At 44.8% G+C, this 20,978-nt stretch overlaps 2 protein-coding genes across 2 annotated transcripts in view; one reads left to right on the top strand and one right to left on the bottom strand.

Moving 5' to 3' along the window:
* The window catches only part of LOC124794629 (SET and MYND domain-containing protein 4-like), a 110,639-nt gene extending 107,113 nt beyond the window's left edge, over positions 1 to 3,526 (top strand). Inside the window, exon 13 of the mRNA XM_047258135.1 lies at positions 3,322 to 3,526. Within this exon, the coding sequence (XP_047114091.1) occupies positions 3,322 to 3,469 (148 nt within the window). The 3' untranslated portion in view covers positions 3,470 to 3,526. The remainder of the gene's footprint in view (positions 1 to 3,321) is intronic.
* LOC124794630 (autophagy-related protein 13 homolog) overlaps positions 1 to 20,978 on the bottom strand; it is a 75,882-nt gene that overhangs the window by 11,155 nt on the left and 43,749 nt on the right. The window lies entirely within an intron of this gene.

Genomic DNA, 20,978 nt, shown 5'->3' with positions numbered 1-20,978 from the left:
TGGTGATAATATCATTTACACAAAGTATAAAAGGATGCTGCATTGGCGGAGTTGTCATTTGTACTCAGGTGTTTCATACGAAATAGTTGCCGATGTGATTATGGTTGCACGGCAGGAATTAACAGACTTCGAAAACAGAATGGTAGTTAACATTCCATTTCAGTAATCGTTATGGAATTCAATATTCTGGGATCCACAGTGTCAAGAGTGTGCTGAGAATACCACATTTCAGGCATTATCTCTCATTATGCACAATGCAGTGGCCACCAACTTTCACTTAATGATCGAGAACAGCGGCATTTGTGTATAGTCGTCAGTGGTGACTGACATGCAACACTGCATGTCATAACCATAGAAATCAATGTAAGAGGTACAACAAATGTTTCCATTAGGACACTGCATCGTAATTGGGCATTAATGGGCTCTGACACCCGACTACCAAAGCAATTGTAGTCCCTCTCCTGGACTTGTGACCGTATCAGTTGGACCCTAGATGACTGGAAAACCATGGCCTGGTCGGATGAGCCCTGATTTCAATTGGTAAAAGCGGATGGTAGGATTCGGATATGGTGCAGGCCCCACATAGGCATGGACCCAAATTGTCAACAAGGCCCTGTGCAAACTGGTGGTGGTTCCATAATGATGTGGGCTGTGTTTACATGGAATGGGCTGGTCCAACTGAACTGATCATTGGCTGGAAATGGTTATGTTTGGCTACTTGGAGACCATTTTCAGCCATTCATGGGCTTCATGTTCCTAAACTGTGACAGAATTTTTATGGATGACGATGCACCATGTCACCAGGCCCTAACTGTTTGCAATTGGTTTGAAGAATATTCTGGGACATTTTGAGCTAATTATTTGGCCAGCTGGATCGCCAAACATTAATCCCAACGAACATTTATGGGACATAATCGAGAGTCAGTTCATCCACAAAATCTTCCACCGACTACAGTTCCGCAATTATGGACGGGTGTAGTGGCAGCATGACTCAATATTTCTGCAGAGGGCTTCCAATGATTAGTTGAGTTCATATGTTGCTGCACTACGCCAGGCACAAGAAGGTCCGACACAATCTTAGGAGGTATCCTGTGACTTTTGTCACCTCAATTTATACCATGGATTTTGATCATTTTCATCTCCCTATGATCAGAATTATAGAGAAAATGTATTTTCCATTATGGTGCCTGTACTGTTTTATGTGGTCCTTTGGGTACACACATACCATAAATTTTGACAAATTGAACAATCAGTCACCTTCTGCCACCTCCTTCACAAATGGTACGAACATACGTTGTAAACTCAACTTTTCATCCATTTATGTCTCATCTCTCTCTTCTAGCAAGGTAGCACAGAAATAATACACCAAACTGGCATTTGAGGGGACATCAGTTCAAAACCCTGCCATGTCATCAAGGTTTACTTTTTCTGTAATTTATTAAATTGCTTTAGGCAAATGATGGGATGGCTCTTTTGAAAGGAGCCTGGCCAATTTCTTTCCTAAACTTTTCATCAGTCAGAGCTTGTTTTTCATCTGTAACAAGCCTGTTTCCCACTGAGTACCAAACATAAATTGTTCTTCACACATGATTGGCGAGTCACACTATGTGCTGCTTGGAATGAGGTTCATACTGGTGTGGAACACATTCACAAACAATGCAGTCCAGGAGATGGCGATGTGCAGCTTCACCCAGCAAGTTGCAAGCTGATAAATTCCAGATGTATGCCAAGTCCATTGTAAGTAGTGTACAAATACCCCAGTTTACTCAAATCAAAATTCAAGTCCATAATAAGATAAATAAGACAATATTATAATGGTGTATAATGGAGTGCTTCATGTACAGTTTGTAAATTGGTTTTCTGACCTTCGTGTGCACCTATTTAAAGTGGCTGAGAAACCAAAGGACCTGTCCCTCTAAATCACACCTCACAGTGGTCTCTTTTACCGCATTGCTCAGTTTCTGTACTCCCACTGTGTGGAGGCAACTAATGATTCTACATCCACATTGCTCTCCACTAGTGGGATATCTTCATCATTATGTGGTGGAGATACAATAGACATTTTTAGTGGGGAGTAAATACTTAATGAATGAAGAAAATTATTTCCTGACTGTCTGTAAGTGAAACTTACTTTCACTGCAGTTGTCTTCCTTCCATCTCCATCAACATTGCCCTTCGCATTCCGTTCTTCAGTAGCATATTATAACGGCGCATAATGGAGTGCGTCATGTACAGTTTGTGAATTGGTGTCCCTCACATTTCAGCTATTACCACATATTTGTTCCAGACTAACTGCTGATATAAGGGCTGCCTTTTGTGTCTTTATAAAAACAATGAATTTAAAAAAAAATGGTACAAATAATTTTATTATATATCAATATAAACACCCCCCCCCCCCCCCCCAAGGGGGGAGGGGATATGAGTCGGCCAAGCTCCCATCAGGCCAGTTTGTCAGTGCACTTGACTATGGTGACATGTCAAATCGCCAAATTACTGTTCCCATTGGACACTGTTAACAAGCAGTAGTCCTGTGGACTGTTTGGTCAACTGATATACAACTAGAAATTGAAGAATCACATCTTCAATTATATTGTGCACAGCATCAGGGTTGTTTGGAACAACTAATTTTGGTCATCTTTACAAAATTCTGTCTTCCAATTGTAAACAGTCTCTTGTGAAGATGGTTGATTACCAGATGTTGAATCAAGTGATTTGAGCCATTGTTGAGTTAGACCTTTATGTAAATCATAACAAATCATTCAGCAAAAACCTTCAATGAAATTTCAATTCTGTATGACACTGTTTCTTTAAAGACTTACTGTAAACAAACTATTCAGCTATGTCTGCGCTTTTGCTGCTGTTTTAACAATAACAAATTTTCAAACAACAGTAATGTCACATGTCAGTAGTGCCATTTAGAGGTCATTTGTTAAAGCTTAAAAGACAAGCTTCAAACAGCATTCTATTATAGTTTCCAGTTGCTTATAATTAAAAACATTATTGCATATTAGCAAATTAATTATTGTAGGACCATTATTACATTCACTTTCTGTAAACTAAACACTTTTCAAGGTTTCCATTTAATTAATCATTAATCGCTGCAGACGTGGTAATGTGTGTATTGGTGTCTATGGTTGTGTGTGTGAATGTGTTTGCTTTCTTATAGAAAAAGAGCTTGAGAGCTAGTGAATACTGTCTTCTGTTGTGTGTGTCTATGCACTACAAATCAGTCTGCTAAAGGTGAGTGGTTGGTTTTCCATCATTTTATGTATTAATCCATCCTGAAATTGCCATTATTCTTATGCTCAACATTTATTTCAGGAAAAAGTGGAAGGAAGCAGAAAGCATTGTTAAGAAGGCAAAGGCCATCCTGGAAATTACATGTGGCAGATGGACAAATGTGATGCAAGATATACTGGATAAAGAAGAGTACTTAAATAGCCTGAAACCAACAGCGGAACAATCTTGAATTTCCTGAACATTATAAATATGTAAAGAACGGAACATTAAAACTTACAGAATCTTATTCGTTTGAGAAACTTTGTCCTTTACTACTTTTACACATTGACCATCTTCAGTTATAGTTGTAAAAGCCATAAATAGAATAATATTATAAAAGTCATCATGTACTACCCTATTCCACAGTAAATATGAGTTAAAACAGTGTGGGTTTTAACTAATTTGAGTACATTTACGAACCAAATTCATACATCAAATTGATAATAACTGCACAAATAACTCTATCCATGACATGGAACAAGATCTGAACTGAACTAACATTCACCACAAAATAATAAACATAAAACTCAAAACAGAATTTTCTACCAAGAAATAAAATTGTACAATAAACTGCCAAATGAGATTAAAGAGATTACTAAAATGAACTTATTGTAAAATTATGTTAGAAGGTACATATTAAGCAATATGTTCTGTGCAGTGAAGGTTTACTTAGATAATACAAAGTAACCTTACTCTGAAGCTCTGTAGTGGATAATACTAACACCTTATTCTCATTCTCAGCTCAACATCTCAATCGTTGTGGAGACGTGCTGACTCAGTTTCTCAGACAAGTAAATGGGAAATTACAGTACACAGAATCAAAACCAAATGTCATTGCCATGGCCCTGATGGTAGCTGATTTGTATGCTGTGTTATATTATTAAATAATTTGTATAGTATATGCGATGTTGGGTATTGAGAAATGAACAGTGTAGCACTTGCTTTCTGCATTATGTAATAACTTCTTTACGAAACAGTATTGTACACTAGGGATAAACCAAATGAGCCTGTACTGATTTAGACAGACTAGCCTTGTATTTGGGACAATGGAGACCCTGGTCTTCATCCAGAAACATGATTTAGATTTTTCAGGGCAGTTCCTGCTAAAGGGGACACAGTTGCGAACAGGCTCAAAAAAATCGATCTTTTTTTTCCCTTAGTACATGCTCCAATTATTTGGCTACAAAATGCCGTTTGTTTCATACAAATCTGATTATTAGATTCGGAGTTATTAATTTGTTCGTGAAGCATGGTAACTAGCACCACGTCCATTTTTGCTGTGTCTTGCGCAGTAGTTAGCATTGACTATAGTACAACAATCATTTATGTTCCACTGATATAAATACTCTTTATTTGGGTTGCAAGAGAGAATTGTTATTCTGATGTTTGCCAGCCTGTCTGCATTGTCGACTATCGTTTGCCAGTTTCTTCATCCTAGTTGTTTACGTTCTGGTGATACAAATGTAATGATTTTGTGAAACGTTATAACACAATGGGTAGAATAAGTAAGTTTGGATATAAGGCCTAAGTTTCATAGAAATAAATATGTAAAAATAAACCACGAAACTGCTAGTTTTGAACAGAGGGCAGAAAATAATATTGAAAGTGAAGTCAATGCGAGTGTCAGTGTTTCAAGCGAGAAGCTTCTAGGTGCTGCCGGTTTTCCAAGTGCCTCTCAAATGCGTGACAATGCAATATGCAATATGTGGTGTGAACAGTGTTTCTGTCATTACTGACACAAACATTCTGATCTCCATGAGGTTATTACGTGATCTTATCGAAAAACACACAAATTGTAAAAACTGTGGTGGAAACGTTACTTTGCACGAAGATGTGGTGAAAACCAAGGGAATTGTTTGTAATTTAGTTTTGACATGTTTGGAATGTAGCTGTACTGCCAATACAATGTCATCCCACGTAACAAGAAGCAGATTGTATGAAAACAATATAAGATTAGTGTATGCACTTAGATCTATTGGAAAAGAGCGAAGTGCAGGTGCTGTTCTTTGTGCAGTGATGAACATTCCTCCACCTCCAAGAAAGTTTGATGTTTACAACAAGACTATTGGTGCAGTTGTAGCTGAGGTAAGTGAATCTACAATGTTGAAAGCAGCCAAAGAAGCAGTTCAGTTGAATGATACGAAATCTGATCCAAGGCAAATTTCTGCTGGTTTTGATGGCAGTTGGCAGAAACGTGGGCACACATCCCTAAATAGCATTGTGTCAGCAACTTCTTTTGATACAGGGAACGTTCTGGATATTGAAATTATTACTAAGTTCTGTGACATCTGTAGCAAAAATCCCACTATACAACATGTGTGCAAAAAGGACTATGATGGTTCTAGTGGAGGCATGGAAGTGGCTGGTGTTGCTAACATTTTCAAAAGGTCTGTGCAGTCAAGAGGTATCCTCTATACAGACTATCTTGGGGACGGGGACAGTAAGGCTTATCAGAAAGTGGTAGAAGATAAACCTTATGGGCCTAGAGTCAAAATTAATAAACTGGAATGTATAGGACATGTACAGAAAAGGATGGGATCATGACTTCTAAAGATATGTAAGGAAAAAAAGTTAGGTGGTAAAGGGGGCCTGACAAAGGCTAAAATAGACAGGATCCAGACTTATTATGGTATGGCCATTAGAAATAACTGCAAAAATGTAGAAGCAATGAGGAGAGCCATCTGGGCTATATTCTTTCATAAAATGTCAGCAGATGAGGAACACAACATAACCTTCGCCCACGGGGACCTGACAGCTGGTGCAAATTCAACAACCCAGCTACATCTTCCAGCTATAAGCACAAACATTCAATTCCAGAAAAGATCCTGCTATCTGTGAAACCCATTTTCAGAGACATTAGCCAACAAGGGCTCTTGAAAAAGTGTCTCCATGGAAAAACTCAAAACCCAAATGAAAGTTTGAATTCTGTCATTTGGACAAGGCTACCAAAAACTGTTTTCGTTAGAAAAGAAACACTAAAATTTGGTGTTCATGATGCAGTGATGTGCTTCAATGCTGGTGTGTCAAAGAAGACTGATGTATTAAGACTCTTGGGAACAAAGGAAGGTATCAATACTGAAAGGGGACTGAAAAAGATTGACATGGACCATATCCGTTATGCTGATATTTCTGCAGGAAATGCTACCAAGGAGGCCAGGATAGCCAGAAGATCAAAGAAAAGAAGATAAAGATCAAGAAGCTGAGCCACAGTATAGCCCTGGAATGTTTTAAAAGTGTGTCTGTATGACATTGTACATTACTTTCTTGCATGTAAAACTTTAATACCACTTTTCTCAAAATTACATTTTTTGACCTTCTGGTACACTTTTCTCAAAAACTATGACTTCTACAGACATCAGACTTACAGTATCTCTTGTTAATACAACAATGATTAATTAGATAAAAAAATAGACCAGTAGTGATAAAAAGAACAGATTTACAAGCTCCAAGGTGTTTAGAAAAGTTTTAATTTTTTGTCTTATAGGACAAAAAAATGATTGCTCATGAAATATATAAAATACATTAACCATTTTTCTATGTGATTTGAGAATGATGTTTCAGCTGTACACTGTAAAAGTTTCAGGTCTTTATTTCCATTAATTACTTCAGAAAGTGTACCTGACATTTGCTCGTTTTAGCATTGATTCCTTATGGGAGTTTCCTTGTGACTGTGTCCCCTTAAGACCATGGTCTACTACCTGCCCCATCTTTGTCAAACTATATATATGTAAATGAGTGTATACATGAATTTTTGTCATTAATTTTTTCAGCTTTAATACCATGACAGGTCAAATGGCCTAGTAAAAATTATCAATGGATGCACAATTGTAATATTTGATTTTCAAATATGTTGATGTAGGTTGTCAAATCAGTTCTAGCAACTGCATCTAGAAAACTCTTTGCCCAATAGAATTTTTTATCATCGTTACGAAAAATGCCATGAGTAGTTAATTACATGAAATCCAAGATACCACACCAGTAACTTGTAGCAACTGAAATAAACTCAAACTGTGTTTGGTGATAAATCTAGAGCCAAATGAATGTGTGTGGTGTATGCAACCCCCCCCCCCCCCCCAAAATAAATAAATAAATAAAATAAAAAAATATATGTATGCAGACCTTGGCAAAATAGGGCATCCTGTAGAAGGTGGACTCAAGATGTAGTACCGATTTCCCAAACCAACAAGTTTGAGATGCTGTCCTTCACTGAAACTGAAACTGACCCAGTGGTACTCACATCACCTGTTGTGGGGAGTCCTGTTTTGTTCAGTGTCAGGAGGAGGCAAATGCAAAAGGGTAGGCGTCTATTAATCGTTGGAAGTTTAAACATATGGTGAATGATTGTATCCCGTAGGCAAATGGCAGCAAGGGACAGGAAAGGACACCAAGTGCTCTCAGTGTGTATGTCTGGGGGCCCACATTCAACATGTTGAGGAGGCTATGCTGGCAGCACAGCTCATGGTCTAGTGACTAGCGTTGCTGCCTCAGGTTCACAGGGTCTCTGGTTCAATTCCCAGCCGTGTTGGCCGGCCGCTGGTGGCCGAGCGGTTCTAACGCTACAGTCTAGAACCGCGCGACCGCTACGGTTGCAGGTTCAAATCCTGCCTCAGGCATGGATGTGTGTGTGTTGTCCTTAGGTTAGTTAGGTTTAAGTAGTTCTAAGTTCTAGGGGACTTATGACCTCAGCAGTTGAGTCCCATAGTGCTCAGAGCCATTTGAACCAGCCGGGTTGGAGATTTTCTCCACCTGGGGACTGGGTGCTTGTGTTGTCCTCATCATGTCATCATCATTTGGGAAGTGCCGATACTGAATATGGAAAGATTTGGTTGCCCACAATGTTGAGCACCCCACAAACAAACATCATCATCATCATATTCTGGCAGCCATTGAGGGTACAGGTTGCAGCCAACTGCAGATAGTGGTGTACATTGCAACAAATGATGCCTGTTGTCTGGGCTCCAAAGTCATTCTTGGTTCATTCCGTTGACTGGCAGAGAAGGTTGAGAAGACCAGTCTTACGCATGGAGCTTCAACGAAGCTCACAATTGCAGCATTGTCCCCAGAACTGACTGTGGCCCTTTGGTTCTGAGTTGAGTGGAAGGACTGAACCAGAGACTTTGAAAGTTCTGTGACAAGCTACGCTGCGACTTCCTGAATTTGCGCCATAAGGTTGAAAACGGTAGGGTCCCCCTAATTAGGTCAGGTGTGCACCACATGTCAGAGGCTGTTACTCAGGTAGGTGACTGGGTGTGGGGTGCACAAAAGAGTTTTTTAGATTAGGCAACCCTCCAACCAATCCAGATAACGACAGCTGTACGAAACCCAGAAATATCAGTGCAAGTTTGAAAGAAATGCCTCCCACAGGTGAGAGTATTAAAATCGTAATGGTTAACTGCCCAAGCATTCACAACAAAATGCCAGTTTGAAGCACTCACGGAAAGCAGTGAAGCTCACATAATACTAGGTACAGAAACCTGGTTGAAACCTGAAATTGATAGCTGGGAGATTTTTGGGGAAAATTTAAATGTATATGGAAAGGATAGGCAAATGGGGACTGGAGACATATTTGTCACAGTAGACAAGAAACCCAAATCCACTGGGAAAGAAATTGTAGCTGCAAGTGAGATTGGGCAAGACTCAGTATCAGGAGTGGGCATAAAATGATAGCTGGATCCTTCTATTGCCCACAAAACTTATGTCCTGGTGTAACTGAAGAATTCAGAGAAAACCTCAGTTCATTCATACGTAAGTCCTCCAGTCATAATGTAGTCATTGGTAGTGACTTTAATCATCCATTAATTAATTGGGAAAATTACAGTTTTGTTAATGGTGAGAGTGATAAGACATCCTGTGAAAATTTACTAATTGCCTTCACTGAAAACTACCTAGAACAGATAGTCAGGAAACCTACTAATGATGGAAATATATTGGATCTAATGGCAACAAATAGACCTGACATTATTCCGGATGTCCACATTAAAACTGGTATCAGAGACCATGACATGGCTGTGGCAACAATGATTACCAAAGTACAAAGGACAACTAGAACAACCAGAAAGATATATATCTCAGTACACTAGATAAAATATCAGTCATAGCATCATATCTCCAGGAGCATGTAGAGGAACTCTAGCTCAGTTTTAAAATAATAATTAACCACACATTGGATTGCTAGGAACTGAGTAAAACAGTTCATAATGGGAGGCAACCTCCATGACATTGTCACTGTAAAGAAACTTCTAAGGAAACAGAGATTACTGCATAATAGGTGTAAAACAAAGCGTAGGGCTATAGGTAGAGAGACACTGAATAAAATGCATTTGACTGGCAAGAGAGAAATGCGTGAAGCCTTCAGTGACTACCGTAGCAGAATATTGTCAAATGACATTTCACAAAATCCAAAGAAATTCTGGTCATATGAAAAGGCTGTCAGTGGCACCAAAGTCAGTGTCTAGTCCCTAACGAATGAGACAGGAACTGAGATTGAGTGTAGCAAAGCAAAAGCTGAGATGCTTAACTCCATTTTCAAATGTTTGTTTACAAAGGAAAACCCAGTAGAACTGCCCCACTTTAATTCTTGTACCGCTGACAAGATGAATGAAATAACTGTTAATGTCAGTAGTGTTGAGGAACAGCTGAAATCGTTAAAACTGAACAAAGCTCCAGGCCCCGATGGAATCCATCAGATTCTGTACTGAATTTGTGGCGGAGTTAGCCCTCTCTTCTCACTATAATCTATCGTAGATCCCTTGAAAAAAAAAAAAAAACTGTGCCCAGTACTTGGAAAAAGGCTCAGGTCACACCCGTCTACAAGTAAGGTAGTGGAAGTGACCCACAAAGCTACGGTCCAATATCCTTGACATCGATTTGTTGTAGAATCTTAGAACATATTCTGAGCTCAAACATAATGAGGTATCTTGAACAGAATGATCTTCTCAATGCCAACCAGCATGGGTTTCGAAAAGATCAATCATGTGAAACCCAACTCGCACATTCCTCACATGGCATACTGAAAGCTTTGGTTTAAGGCAACCAGGTAGATGCAGTGCTCCTTGATTTCTAAAAAGCATTTGACTCAGTACCACACCTATGTTTATTGTCAAAAGTATGATCAAATGGGGTATCGAGTGAAATTTGTGACTGGATTGAGGACTTTTTGGTAGGGAGAACATATGTTTTCTTGGATGGAGAGTCATCGTCATATGTAGAAGTAACTTCAGGTGTGCCCCAGGGAAGTGTGTTGGGGCCCTTACTGTTCATGCTATATATTAAAGACCTTGCAGACAATATTAATAGCAAAAATCAGGCTTTTTGCAGATGATGCAGTTATCTATAATTAATTGCTATCTGAGAGAAGCTGCATAAATATTCAGTCAGATCTTGATAAGATTTCAACATGGTGCTCTAAATGTTCATAAATGTAAAATTTTGCACTTCACAAAATGTAAAAACGTAGTATCCTATGACTATAATATCAATGAGTTGCTCTTGGAATCGGCCAACTCGTGCAAGTACCTGGGTGTAACACTCTGTAGGGATATGAAATGGAGTGATCACATAAGTTCATTCGGGGGTAAAGCAGATGATAAGACTGTTTATTGGTACAATACTGGGGAAATGCAGTCAGTTTACAAAAAAGATTGCTTACAAATCACTCGTGCGACCGATCCTAGAATGTTGCTCCAGTGTGTGGGATCCGTACCAGATAGGATTAACAGGATATATTGAATGTGTACAAATAAGGGCAGACAAATTGTGACAGGTTTGTTTAATTCATGGAAGAGTGTCACAGAAATGCTGAAGGAAGGGAAATGCAGACTCTCGAAGACAGACATCTATTAACGAAGTTTCGAGAACCAGCTTTAAATGATTACTCCAGGGATATGTGTATCACTCACACAGGGATCATGAAGATAAGATTAGAATAACTACTGCACAGGGGCATTCGAACAGTGATTCATCCCACACCCCATACATGATTGGAGCAGGAATAAAATGTAATAACTTGTACAATGGGACATACCCTCTACCATGCACCTCACGGTGGTTTGCAGAGTACAGATGTAGATGTAGGTAGGGAAGATTTAAGTTTAGCATTGAAAATTAATTGTCTAGCCACATTTTTACATGTTCATTTCTGTCATACATCTTAATGAATGAATCTGTGGGAAATTAAATTAATCCAAATTTAAACTGCATGTTGACTTTTGACAGTTGAGTTCATGTAACAGTAAAATGTAGGAAATCTGTTGCCATGTTAGGTATTAGAGAACTGAAGACAGTACAATGAAAATTGAGGTTTTCATTATCATGTTATTAGATAAAATATGCATAGCAGAAAGTGATATTCATTACTGTGACTGGTATTGACATTTGTATAAATCAACAGAGCATGATTTATGATTGAATGAATGAACAAATTAAACGCACTTCAGAGTGGTTTGCAGAGTATGAACATAGATGAAAATGTTATGGGGTGGAAAAGAGTGTAAGGGAAATGGCAGTTGAACCCTGTAGCACACTTGGAAATGGAAACAAGTATTCCGAGATAAAACCGACTGGCTAGCCGCGCAGTCTATTGTGCTGTTTCCCCAATGGGAAGACGTGCCGGTCCCCCGACACGTATCTACCTGGTGGATTAGTGTCGAGGCCCGGTGTGCCGGCCAGCCTGTGGGTGGTTTTTAAGGCAGTTTTCCTTTTGCCTTCACGAATGCAGGCTGATTCCCTTTATTCTGCCTCAGTTACACTATGTCAGTGAACGTAAGCATACACCATAATTACTCTACCAAGCAAACATTTGGGGTTATACTCGTTTGGTATGAGACGTTCCACAGAGGGGTGGGGGGGGGGTGGGGGGGGGGGGGGGGGAGGGTCTACTGAGGGGTGAACCACACAATAACCCTGGGTTTGGTTCCCCCTGCGGGTTCGGGGGTTAGAATAGGCCCGCGGTATTCCTGCCTGTCGTAAGAGGCGACTAAAAGGAGTCTCAAACGTTTCGGCCTTATGTGATGGTCCCCTCTCGGGTTTGACCTCCATCTTTCTAAATTATTCCGAAGAGCGAGCCAATTGGGGAAGGGCACCTTACATGGTGCACTGTATCCTTCGTGCAATTAGACCTATAGCCGTCTTTCTCGTCGTTGCAATGGTGTCCCGCTCGTTTTCGATCTCTTGGGCGATTACCACGCTGCACTCTGCAGTGTTTCTTTTAACTGTGTCGACGACCTTGGCCATTTTTGCACCTAAGATCCAGCACGGTAGCCAGTCCGTTGTGGTGGGGTCGCCATGTACCCTCTTGGTTGTAGCCCCCTGACAACACAGGGATCGCTCTACTGATGCCTGCGCCGTTCACTCCCCACGTATGCCAAGGAGTAGATGCCCATCTCCCTGGGGCATCGGGACTCCCGGCAATGGCCATCCTGCCAGGTGGCCTTTGCTGTGGCTGGGTGGCGCCCGTGGGGAGGGCCCTTGGTCGGAGTAGGTGGCATCAGGGCGGATGACCCGCAATGAAGCGTGGTACATCATCTATCGCTGGTGGGCCTCCACCAGCAGTCTCTAAGCGATCGAGGTCTAACCTCAACGGGAAGAAATTGGATCAGAGATCGTTTCCCTCCCTAGCTACTCCATGGGAGGAACGTCTTGCTAAAGAAGGCAGTGGCGAATATTCACCCCGGTACCTTGTGTGTACGCGGGTTGATGGAGAATCGTTCGTGTCGACCAAGCCCCAGTTTTTTGTGGAGCATTTAGAGGACAAGTTCGGGGAGGTGGAGGGCTTGTCCAAGATGCGCTCTGGCTCTGTGCTCATCAAAACGGCATCCTCTGCCCAGTCACGGAGGTTGCTCAATTGTGACAAGTTGGGGAATGTTTCAGTTACCATCACGCCGCATAAGAGTCTCAACATGGTCCAGGGTATTATATTCCATAGGGATCTTCTTCTGCAGACCGACGATGAATTACGCGCCAACCTCGAACGACGAGGTGTTCACTTCGTCCGGCGCGTCCATCGGGGTCCGAGGGATAATCAGGTAGCCACCGGTGCCTTCATCTTGGCCTTTGAGGGTGATGTCTTACCCGAAAAGGTTAAGGTGATGGTTTACCGTTGTGATGTGAAACCCTATATCCCTCCTCCGATGCGGTGTTTTAAATGCTGGAAGTTCGGGCACATGTCATCTCGCTGTACTTCCAGCATCACGTGTCGGGATTGCGGACGTCCTTCGCATCCTGATACTCCATGTGCTCCGCCTCCCGTCTGTGTTAACTGTGGAGAACACCATTCCCCCTGCTCACCGGACTGTCGGAACTTCCAGAAGGAAAGGAAGATAATGGAATATAAGACCCTGGACCGCCTGACCTACACAGAGGCAAGGCGGAAATATGAGCGGCTACATCCTGTGCCCATGACATCCACCTATGCCGCTGCTGCAACAGCGGTCCGATCCTCTCCCGTGTCGTCACGTACTGTTGCCTCTCAGCTATGTCAAAATGACCCGGCCCCCTTGGTTGTGGGGAGCACTTCGCCCTCTGTTGCTCCATCTACTCCAGGAGCGACACCACCCCAACCATCGGGGACATTCGTCCCCCCCTCCCAGCCGGAGAAGCGTAGGGCTTCTTCGGCTACTCTAGCCAGGAAGGGGTCCCTTGGGGCCCTCCCTTCCCAGGCTTTGCCCAGTGTCAAAGCGGATACCCGCAAAGTTTTGAAGCAACAACCGGTCGCTGGTCATAGGGCTTCACGGTCGTCGTCCGTCCCTGAGACTGACCCAGTGGGGCCCTCCCAGCCAGACCCTCCCAAGGCACAGCGTGCAAAGCCGTTGAAGAAAAAGGCTCCCAAGCATCCTGACCTTGCGGTGGCACCTGTCCCACCGCAACCTTCAACCTCTGCGTCTGAGGACGAGGTGGAGATCCTGGCGTCCGCTGAGGACCTCGATCTCGCCAGTCCCTCTGACGCCATGGAAAGCACTGGCACAGGTGCTCACTTGGAGGCAGCAGGTGACCCAGTGGCGTAATCTGCCTTCCCCGTCCCGTCACGCCTTTCCCAGCAATGGCCAGTACCATCCTCCAGTGGAACTGCAGCGGTTTTTTCCACCATTTAGCTGAGCTCCGCCAACTTATCAGCCGTCATCCTTTCCTTTGCATTGCTCTGCAGGAAACTTGGTTTCCAGCAATGCGAACCCCCGCCCTCCGTGGCTATCGGGGTTATTTTAAGAACCGGGCAACTTACGAAAGGGTGTCTGGTGGCGTCTGCATATATGTCCTGAACTCTCTTCACAGCGAGTTTGTACCTCTACAAACAGCTTTAGAGGCTGTCGCTGTTCGGGTGTGGACGCCACAGGCTATCACCGTCTGCAGTATTTACCTTCCACCTGATGGTACTGCCGCGCAGCATGTCCTGGCTGCTCTGATAGCACAACTGCCGCCACCTTTTTTGCTGCTGGGCGATTTCAATGCCCACAACCCTCTATGGGGTGGGACTGTCTCCGATGATCGTGGTCGGGCCGTGGAGCATGTGTTGGCTCAGCTCGACCTTAGCCTCTTAAACACCGGTGCTCCCACGCATTTCAGTGTGGCCCATGGCTCGTTCTCGGCCATCGATCTCTCTATTTGCAGCCCTGGACTTGTCCCATCCCTCCACTGGAGGGTGCATCCTGACCTGTGTGGTAGTGACCATTTTCCCATCTATTTGTCACTGCCACAGTGTCATTCTTCTGGGCGCTTGCCCCGCTGGGCTTTCCACAGGGCTGACTGGCCAGCTTTTACTTCCGCTGTAACCATTGCGTCTCCCCCACAGGGTGACATTGACGAGGTGGTCCGTGTTTTAACCACGTCCATCATTTCAGCGGCCGAGGCTACCGTCCCCCGTTCCTCTGGCCTCCCTCGGCGGAAGGCTGTGCCCTGGTGGTCGCCGGAGATTGCTGAGGCTATTCGCGACCGTAGGCGGGCTCTCCAGCGTCATAGGCGGCACCCGTCTCTGGAGACCCTCATCGCCTTTAAGAGGCTCCGTGCCTTCGCCCGTCGTCTTATTGCACGGCGTAAGCAGGAGTGCTGGGAGAGGTACGTCTCTTCCCTGGGCTCCCGTGTCTCGTCCTCGCACGTGTGGTCCCGGATCCGGCGGATTTATGGCTCCCAGACCCCTGTGGGTGTCCCTGGGCTCTCCTTGGACGGCGCTGTCTGCACGGACGCTGCCGCCATTGCTGAACGGCTAGCCGCGCACTTTGCTCAGAGCTCTGCGACTGCATCCTATCCCCCCGCCTTTCGCTCTCTAAAGGAGCGAGCCGAGCGGACGCCGTTCTCATTCCACACGCGTCATTATGAAACATACAATGCTCCTTTCAGTGAGAGGGAACTCCTCGCTGCCCTCGCCGATTGCCCTGATACAGCACCAGGACCGGACTGCATCCACGCGCAGATGCTGAAGCATCTCTCCAGGGACTGCCAGAGACACATCCTCACCATCTTTAACCGCATTTGGAGCGAGGGCGTGTTCCCGTCGCAATGGCGAGAGGGTCTTATTGTCCCCATCGTGAAGCCCGGTGCGGACCCACTGGCGGTGGACAGCTATCGTCCCATTACCCTCACCAACGTTTTGTGCAAATTGCTCGAACGTATGGTGGGGCGGCGTTTGTGTTGGGTCCTTGAGTCGCGCGGTCTCCTCGCTCCATCCCAGGGTGGCTTCCGTCGGGGCCGGTCTGCAGTGGACAATTTGGTGCGGCTGGAATCTGCTGTCCGTACGGCTCTTGCCCGACGTCAGCACCTTGTTGCTGTATTTTTTGATCTGCGGAAGGCGTATGACACCACATGGAGGCATCACATCCTCGCCACGTTGCATGGGTGGGGTCTTCGTGGTCGGCTCCCGGCTTTTCTTCAAAGCTTTTTATTGCGCCGCTCTTTCCGGGTGCAAGTCGGTGCCACCTCTACTTCCTCTTATATACAGGAAAATGGGGTCCCGCAGGGCTCGGTGTTGAGCGTCTCGTTATTTCTAGTGGCCATTAATGGTCTGGCTGCCGCAGTGGGGTCGTCGGTGTCTCCTTCTTTGTATGCCGACGACTTCTGCATCTCATTTAGCTCCACGACTACGGGAGTCGCCGAACGCAGGTTGCAAGTCGCCGTTCGCAAGGCAGCATCATGGGCTCTGGCTCATGGTTTTCAGTTCTCTGCTGCCAAGACTCGGGTTATGCACTTCTGCAGGCGTCGGACGGTCCACCCTCATCCTGACCTTTACCTCGACGGCCACCTGCTTGAAGTGGTGGACACTTGCCGCTTCTTGGGACTCGTGTTTGATGCCCGGCTCACATGGGTTCCTCATGTTACTCGGCTGAAGCAAAAATGCTGGCGGCACCTCAACGCCCTCCGCTGCCTTAGCCACACGTCTTGGGGTGCAGATCGCTGCACGCTACTGCAATTGTACAGAGCCCTTGTGCAGTCCCGGCTTGATTATGGGAGCCTGGCCTATGGGTCTGCGTCACCCTCAGTGTTGAAGTTGTTAGACCCCATACATCACTGTGGGGTTCGGCTTGCAACTGGCGCTTTTCGCACCAGCCCCGTGGATAGTCTACTGGTGGAGGCCGGGGTTCCCCCGCTGCGGATTCGCCGCCATCGTCTGCTCGCCGACTTTGCTGTCCACGTACATTGCTCGCCAGGCCATCCCAATCGTCGCCTGCTTTTCCCTGCCTTGGTCCACCACCTGCCCGAACGGCGACCTCGGTCTGGGCTTTCCGTAGCTGTCCGTGTCCAGTCCCTGCTGTCAGAACTGGGGTCATTCCCTCTTCTGCCTCCCTTCCGGGTCCATACACCTACGCCTCCCTGGTGTTTGTCCCGGCCATCCATCCATCTGGATGTGGCACAGGGACCTAAGGACTCGGTTCCGCCTGTGGCCCTCCGTCGCCGTTTTCTTGCGCTCCTCGACTCATTTCCGGGCTGTGAGCCTGTCTACACTGATGGTTCCCTGGTTGATGGTCGCACTGCCTACGCTTTTGCTCACGCTGCCCATGTTGAGCAACGCTCCTTGCCGGCTGGCTGCAGTATTTTTACTGCAGAGCTGGTGGCCATATTGCGCGCTCTTGAGCATATGCGTTTCTGCTCAGGTAGGTCCGTCGTGATCTGCAGTGACTCCCTGAGCAGCCTTCAGGCCATCGACCACTGCTATCCCTCTTCTCCTCTGGTGTCCTCTATTCGGGAGTCTGTTTCCACCATTACCCACTCTGGTCGTTCGGTGGTTTTTGTTTGGACGCCAGGTCACGTTGGCATCCCGGGGAACGAACGTGTTGACAGGCTGGCCAAAGGGGCGATAGACGCCCCAGCTTTGGAGATCGGCCTTACGGCTCGCGACCAGCAGCTGGTGTTGCGCCGTAAGGTACTTGGGATGTGGGCTGCTGAGTGGCGTGGCATGACAGCCCCGAATAAACTACGGGCTGTCAAGGGGACGACCGATGTGTGGCGTTCCTCCCTGCGAGCTTCTCGCAGGGACTCGGTAGTCCTGTGTCGGCTGCGCATCGGCCATACCTACCTGACGCACGGCCATCTGTTACGTCAGGAGGATCCCCCCTTGTGTCAGTGTGGGTCACGGCTGACGGTCGGCCACATTTTGCTGGAGTGTCCTCGACTGCGCACACTCCGGCAATCTTTTAATCTCCCGGGCACTTTGGCTTTGGTTTTATCCGACGATGCCTCCATGGCTGATACCGTTTTCAATTTTATCCGTGGTCGTCCGTTTTATGGTTCGATTTAGGGAGGTCCTGCGCCTTTCCCTTTCTGTGTCTATTGTCCTTGTGTCTGTTGCTGTTCTGGTGTGCCGTGAGATGGTTGCTCTTTCCCATTTTTGATCTCGTGGTCAGTCACCCAGTCTCCGGCCATCTTCCTTTCTTCTGTTTCTTTCTGTCTGGTGTTCCTCTGTCCTGTTCTTGTCTGTAGTGTTTGTTGCTGAATTTGTGTGCTTTTAGCACCTGGGGGGACGTCTCCTCCCCCTTTGGTTTTTATCTGCTCTGTAGATTTTCGGCTCGCCTGATTTTGGAATGGGGGACTGATGACCTTCGCTGTTTAGTCCCCCTTAAACATCCCAACAACCACCACCACCTGGGTTTGGTGGGGGCCGGCGGTGGAGCAGGTGGACTGCTGTGGCCTATTGTGGGCTTGTGAACCACTGAGGGCTACTGCAGGACGAAGCCTCTCCATTGTTTCTAGGTCTGCGGTTCAATACAATACCATACAATACAATTCTGAGATACAGCAAACAATTATTTCTGACAGCATCATGGGGCCTTGTGGGGATGTTATCATCCAAGGGAGCAAAATCTGCATATACTTACTATAGCGCAGCTTGTTATCTAATATGAATTCTGCTTGATATTTTACATTGTAATATTGCATTGCAGAAAACCAAAGTCTATTCACAGCCTACTACAGTGAGTTTTATTTTGAATAAATTACTGTAGTTGTCAGTGGTGTGTGTGACATAATAAAGAAATGTAATGTTCACATTGTAGACTGTAAAACCATGTCCAATAATTGTTTCACATCTGCTTGCTTGTGTACATTGGCAAAAAAAAGCTATAATATGGTATTTTCATAATTTTTAAGCATATCGGACCAATGAAAGCATGCCTTCAGGATGAGAAATAACAAAATTTTTAAGCTGTTCAGTATTATCAGTGCAAAATCATACCCGCCTTTAGTACCTGAGTCTTCTTGTGTAAAAACTTTGTATAGACACCCACTTCTTATATGATTTGAAACCTGCATTAGATTTATCATTCTAGGTTTCCTAAGTCTGCTGCAAAATTCTTAGTTGTCTTGATTCTTACAAAATTTGAAAACCTGCTGGCCATAAGCAGCTAGTTCCCAACCTACCTTCTTCCACCTAAATCTAAGTAATTGTACCCTAGCTTCCTCAAACTACAAGAAAGACTGATGTCTTTCTCTTCTGCTCATGAGAGTTTCAAGGGAGTGTGCTAGGTCCACTGCTCTTCTTCATGTTTATTACTGATTTTACACTGCTATTTCACTCCTGTGTGAGGTTCTTTGCAGACAGCTATTTTATTTCTAGGGCAACTTCCAGCAATTATCATAAGCAGATGCTCCAGCAACATCTCCACATTGTACAAATGGTTAGTGGACAACGAAAGATAATGAGTAAAAGCAAATACATTCCATTCACAAGGGAAAGGCATGCATCAGTGAGAATGTAATCCAGCAGTGGTGAAAGTGTTCTCTCTGGTGAATCAACCAAATACATAGTTGTTGTTGTAGTGTGGAACGTAATTTCAGCTGAACACATTAGAAGTGTTAGTCGATACAGCATTTAGTGATGTGAATATTGAAAAATAGCTGCAAATGTAGAAAAGAATTAGCACACCTAATGCCAGTGCAATCATTACAAGAATATGGAGCCCCATGTTGCGGTCCACATTAAACTTACCATTGCATGAAATGCACTGCTAGCCATCACAATTGCAACACACATGCATGCAACACACAATGAAGTGGCAAAAAGCTGAGGTATTAATGATTGACATTTGAGATCAACTGCACAGATTAGACGGGCTTAACACCACCTACTTTCTATATATAAGGAGAGATTATGCGACAGATTTTTCAGTCGGCAGTTTAATTTGAATGTTGGTTGTTGAAGGAGAAATTTCTACCTGGAGGAATCAGAACTGGACAGCAGCAGGATCATGGGCTGTTGCTCAGGATGCCACAACTATCATGCAAATATGGGATCAGTGGTTCCAGAGGGTTATATTCAATGTCCTTAGATGACATACGCGTAGTTCGCTCAGTCAAACAGGATCATACAACCATATTGTATATCTTCAAGCAAGACAAGTTTCCACATGAGGAGTGTGATGCTGCCTGGAGCAGCGTGGACTGTCAGCACAATTACCAGTGTTGCAGCTTCCCATGATGCAGCAGGAGAGGGAGGGGCGGGGGGGGGGGGGGGGGGGGGAGAGAGAGAGAGAGAGAGAGATATGCATAACAACAGTGGTTTAGTTGACTACAACAATGGTCACAGGAGTGGTGCCATGTTGTTCTTTCAGACAAGTCCTGATTCTGCACACAGCAGCATGATTGGTGTATCTGTGTGTGGAGTCTCTGAGGAGCATGAATGTTCCCAAATTATATTTCTCATTGTGATACAGGCCCACCACCTGGTGTACCATTGGTTACAGAATACAATCACCTCTTGTTTGTATAGCCAATAATTTGGAAATTTTACGGCCTCTAGTTGTGCTCCATCTTCAAGGAGTGTGACGTTATCCTTCAGTAAGGTAACACAAGGCCACATGTTCCCAGTGTTGTCCTAATGTGCCTCAATACAGACATCTTTCGACTATTTCCCTGGCCAGCAGGCTCCCCAAATCTCTCACCCACATGGAAAATGGCTTCCTGAGACACTGGAAAGCCACCTCTATGATTGGTGAACTCTGGCATAGGACTTAGCAGCATGGACTGACATACCCACTGACTCAGTGCCCAGCTAGGTTAGAGCTGCTGTTGCTGCCCAAGGTAGTAACTCTGTGTAGTAAGTATTACACCCTGTGTTCTGGCAAATCCCCTACAAATTTAATTATGCACTCTTCATACTAGTGTGTGCATGTGTAAGAAGTAAAGTCTTATTATTCACTACCCTTCATGGTGTTGCAATATTAATGGTCACTAGTGTAGCAACAGTTCAGTGATATCCCACTAGGTTACATCTATGACTTTAG

The sequence above is a fragment of the Schistocerca piceifrons genome, chromosome 4, assembly GCF_021461385.2.
Source record: "Schistocerca piceifrons isolate TAMUIC-IGC-003096 chromosome 4, iqSchPice1.1, whole genome shotgun sequence".
In the NCBI taxonomy this organism is placed as follows: domain Eukaryota; kingdom Metazoa; phylum Arthropoda; class Insecta; order Orthoptera; family Acrididae; genus Schistocerca; species Schistocerca piceifrons.
The sequence above is the reverse complement of the archived record's forward strand: the minus strand, read 5'-3'. Positions and strand labels throughout refer to the sequence as shown.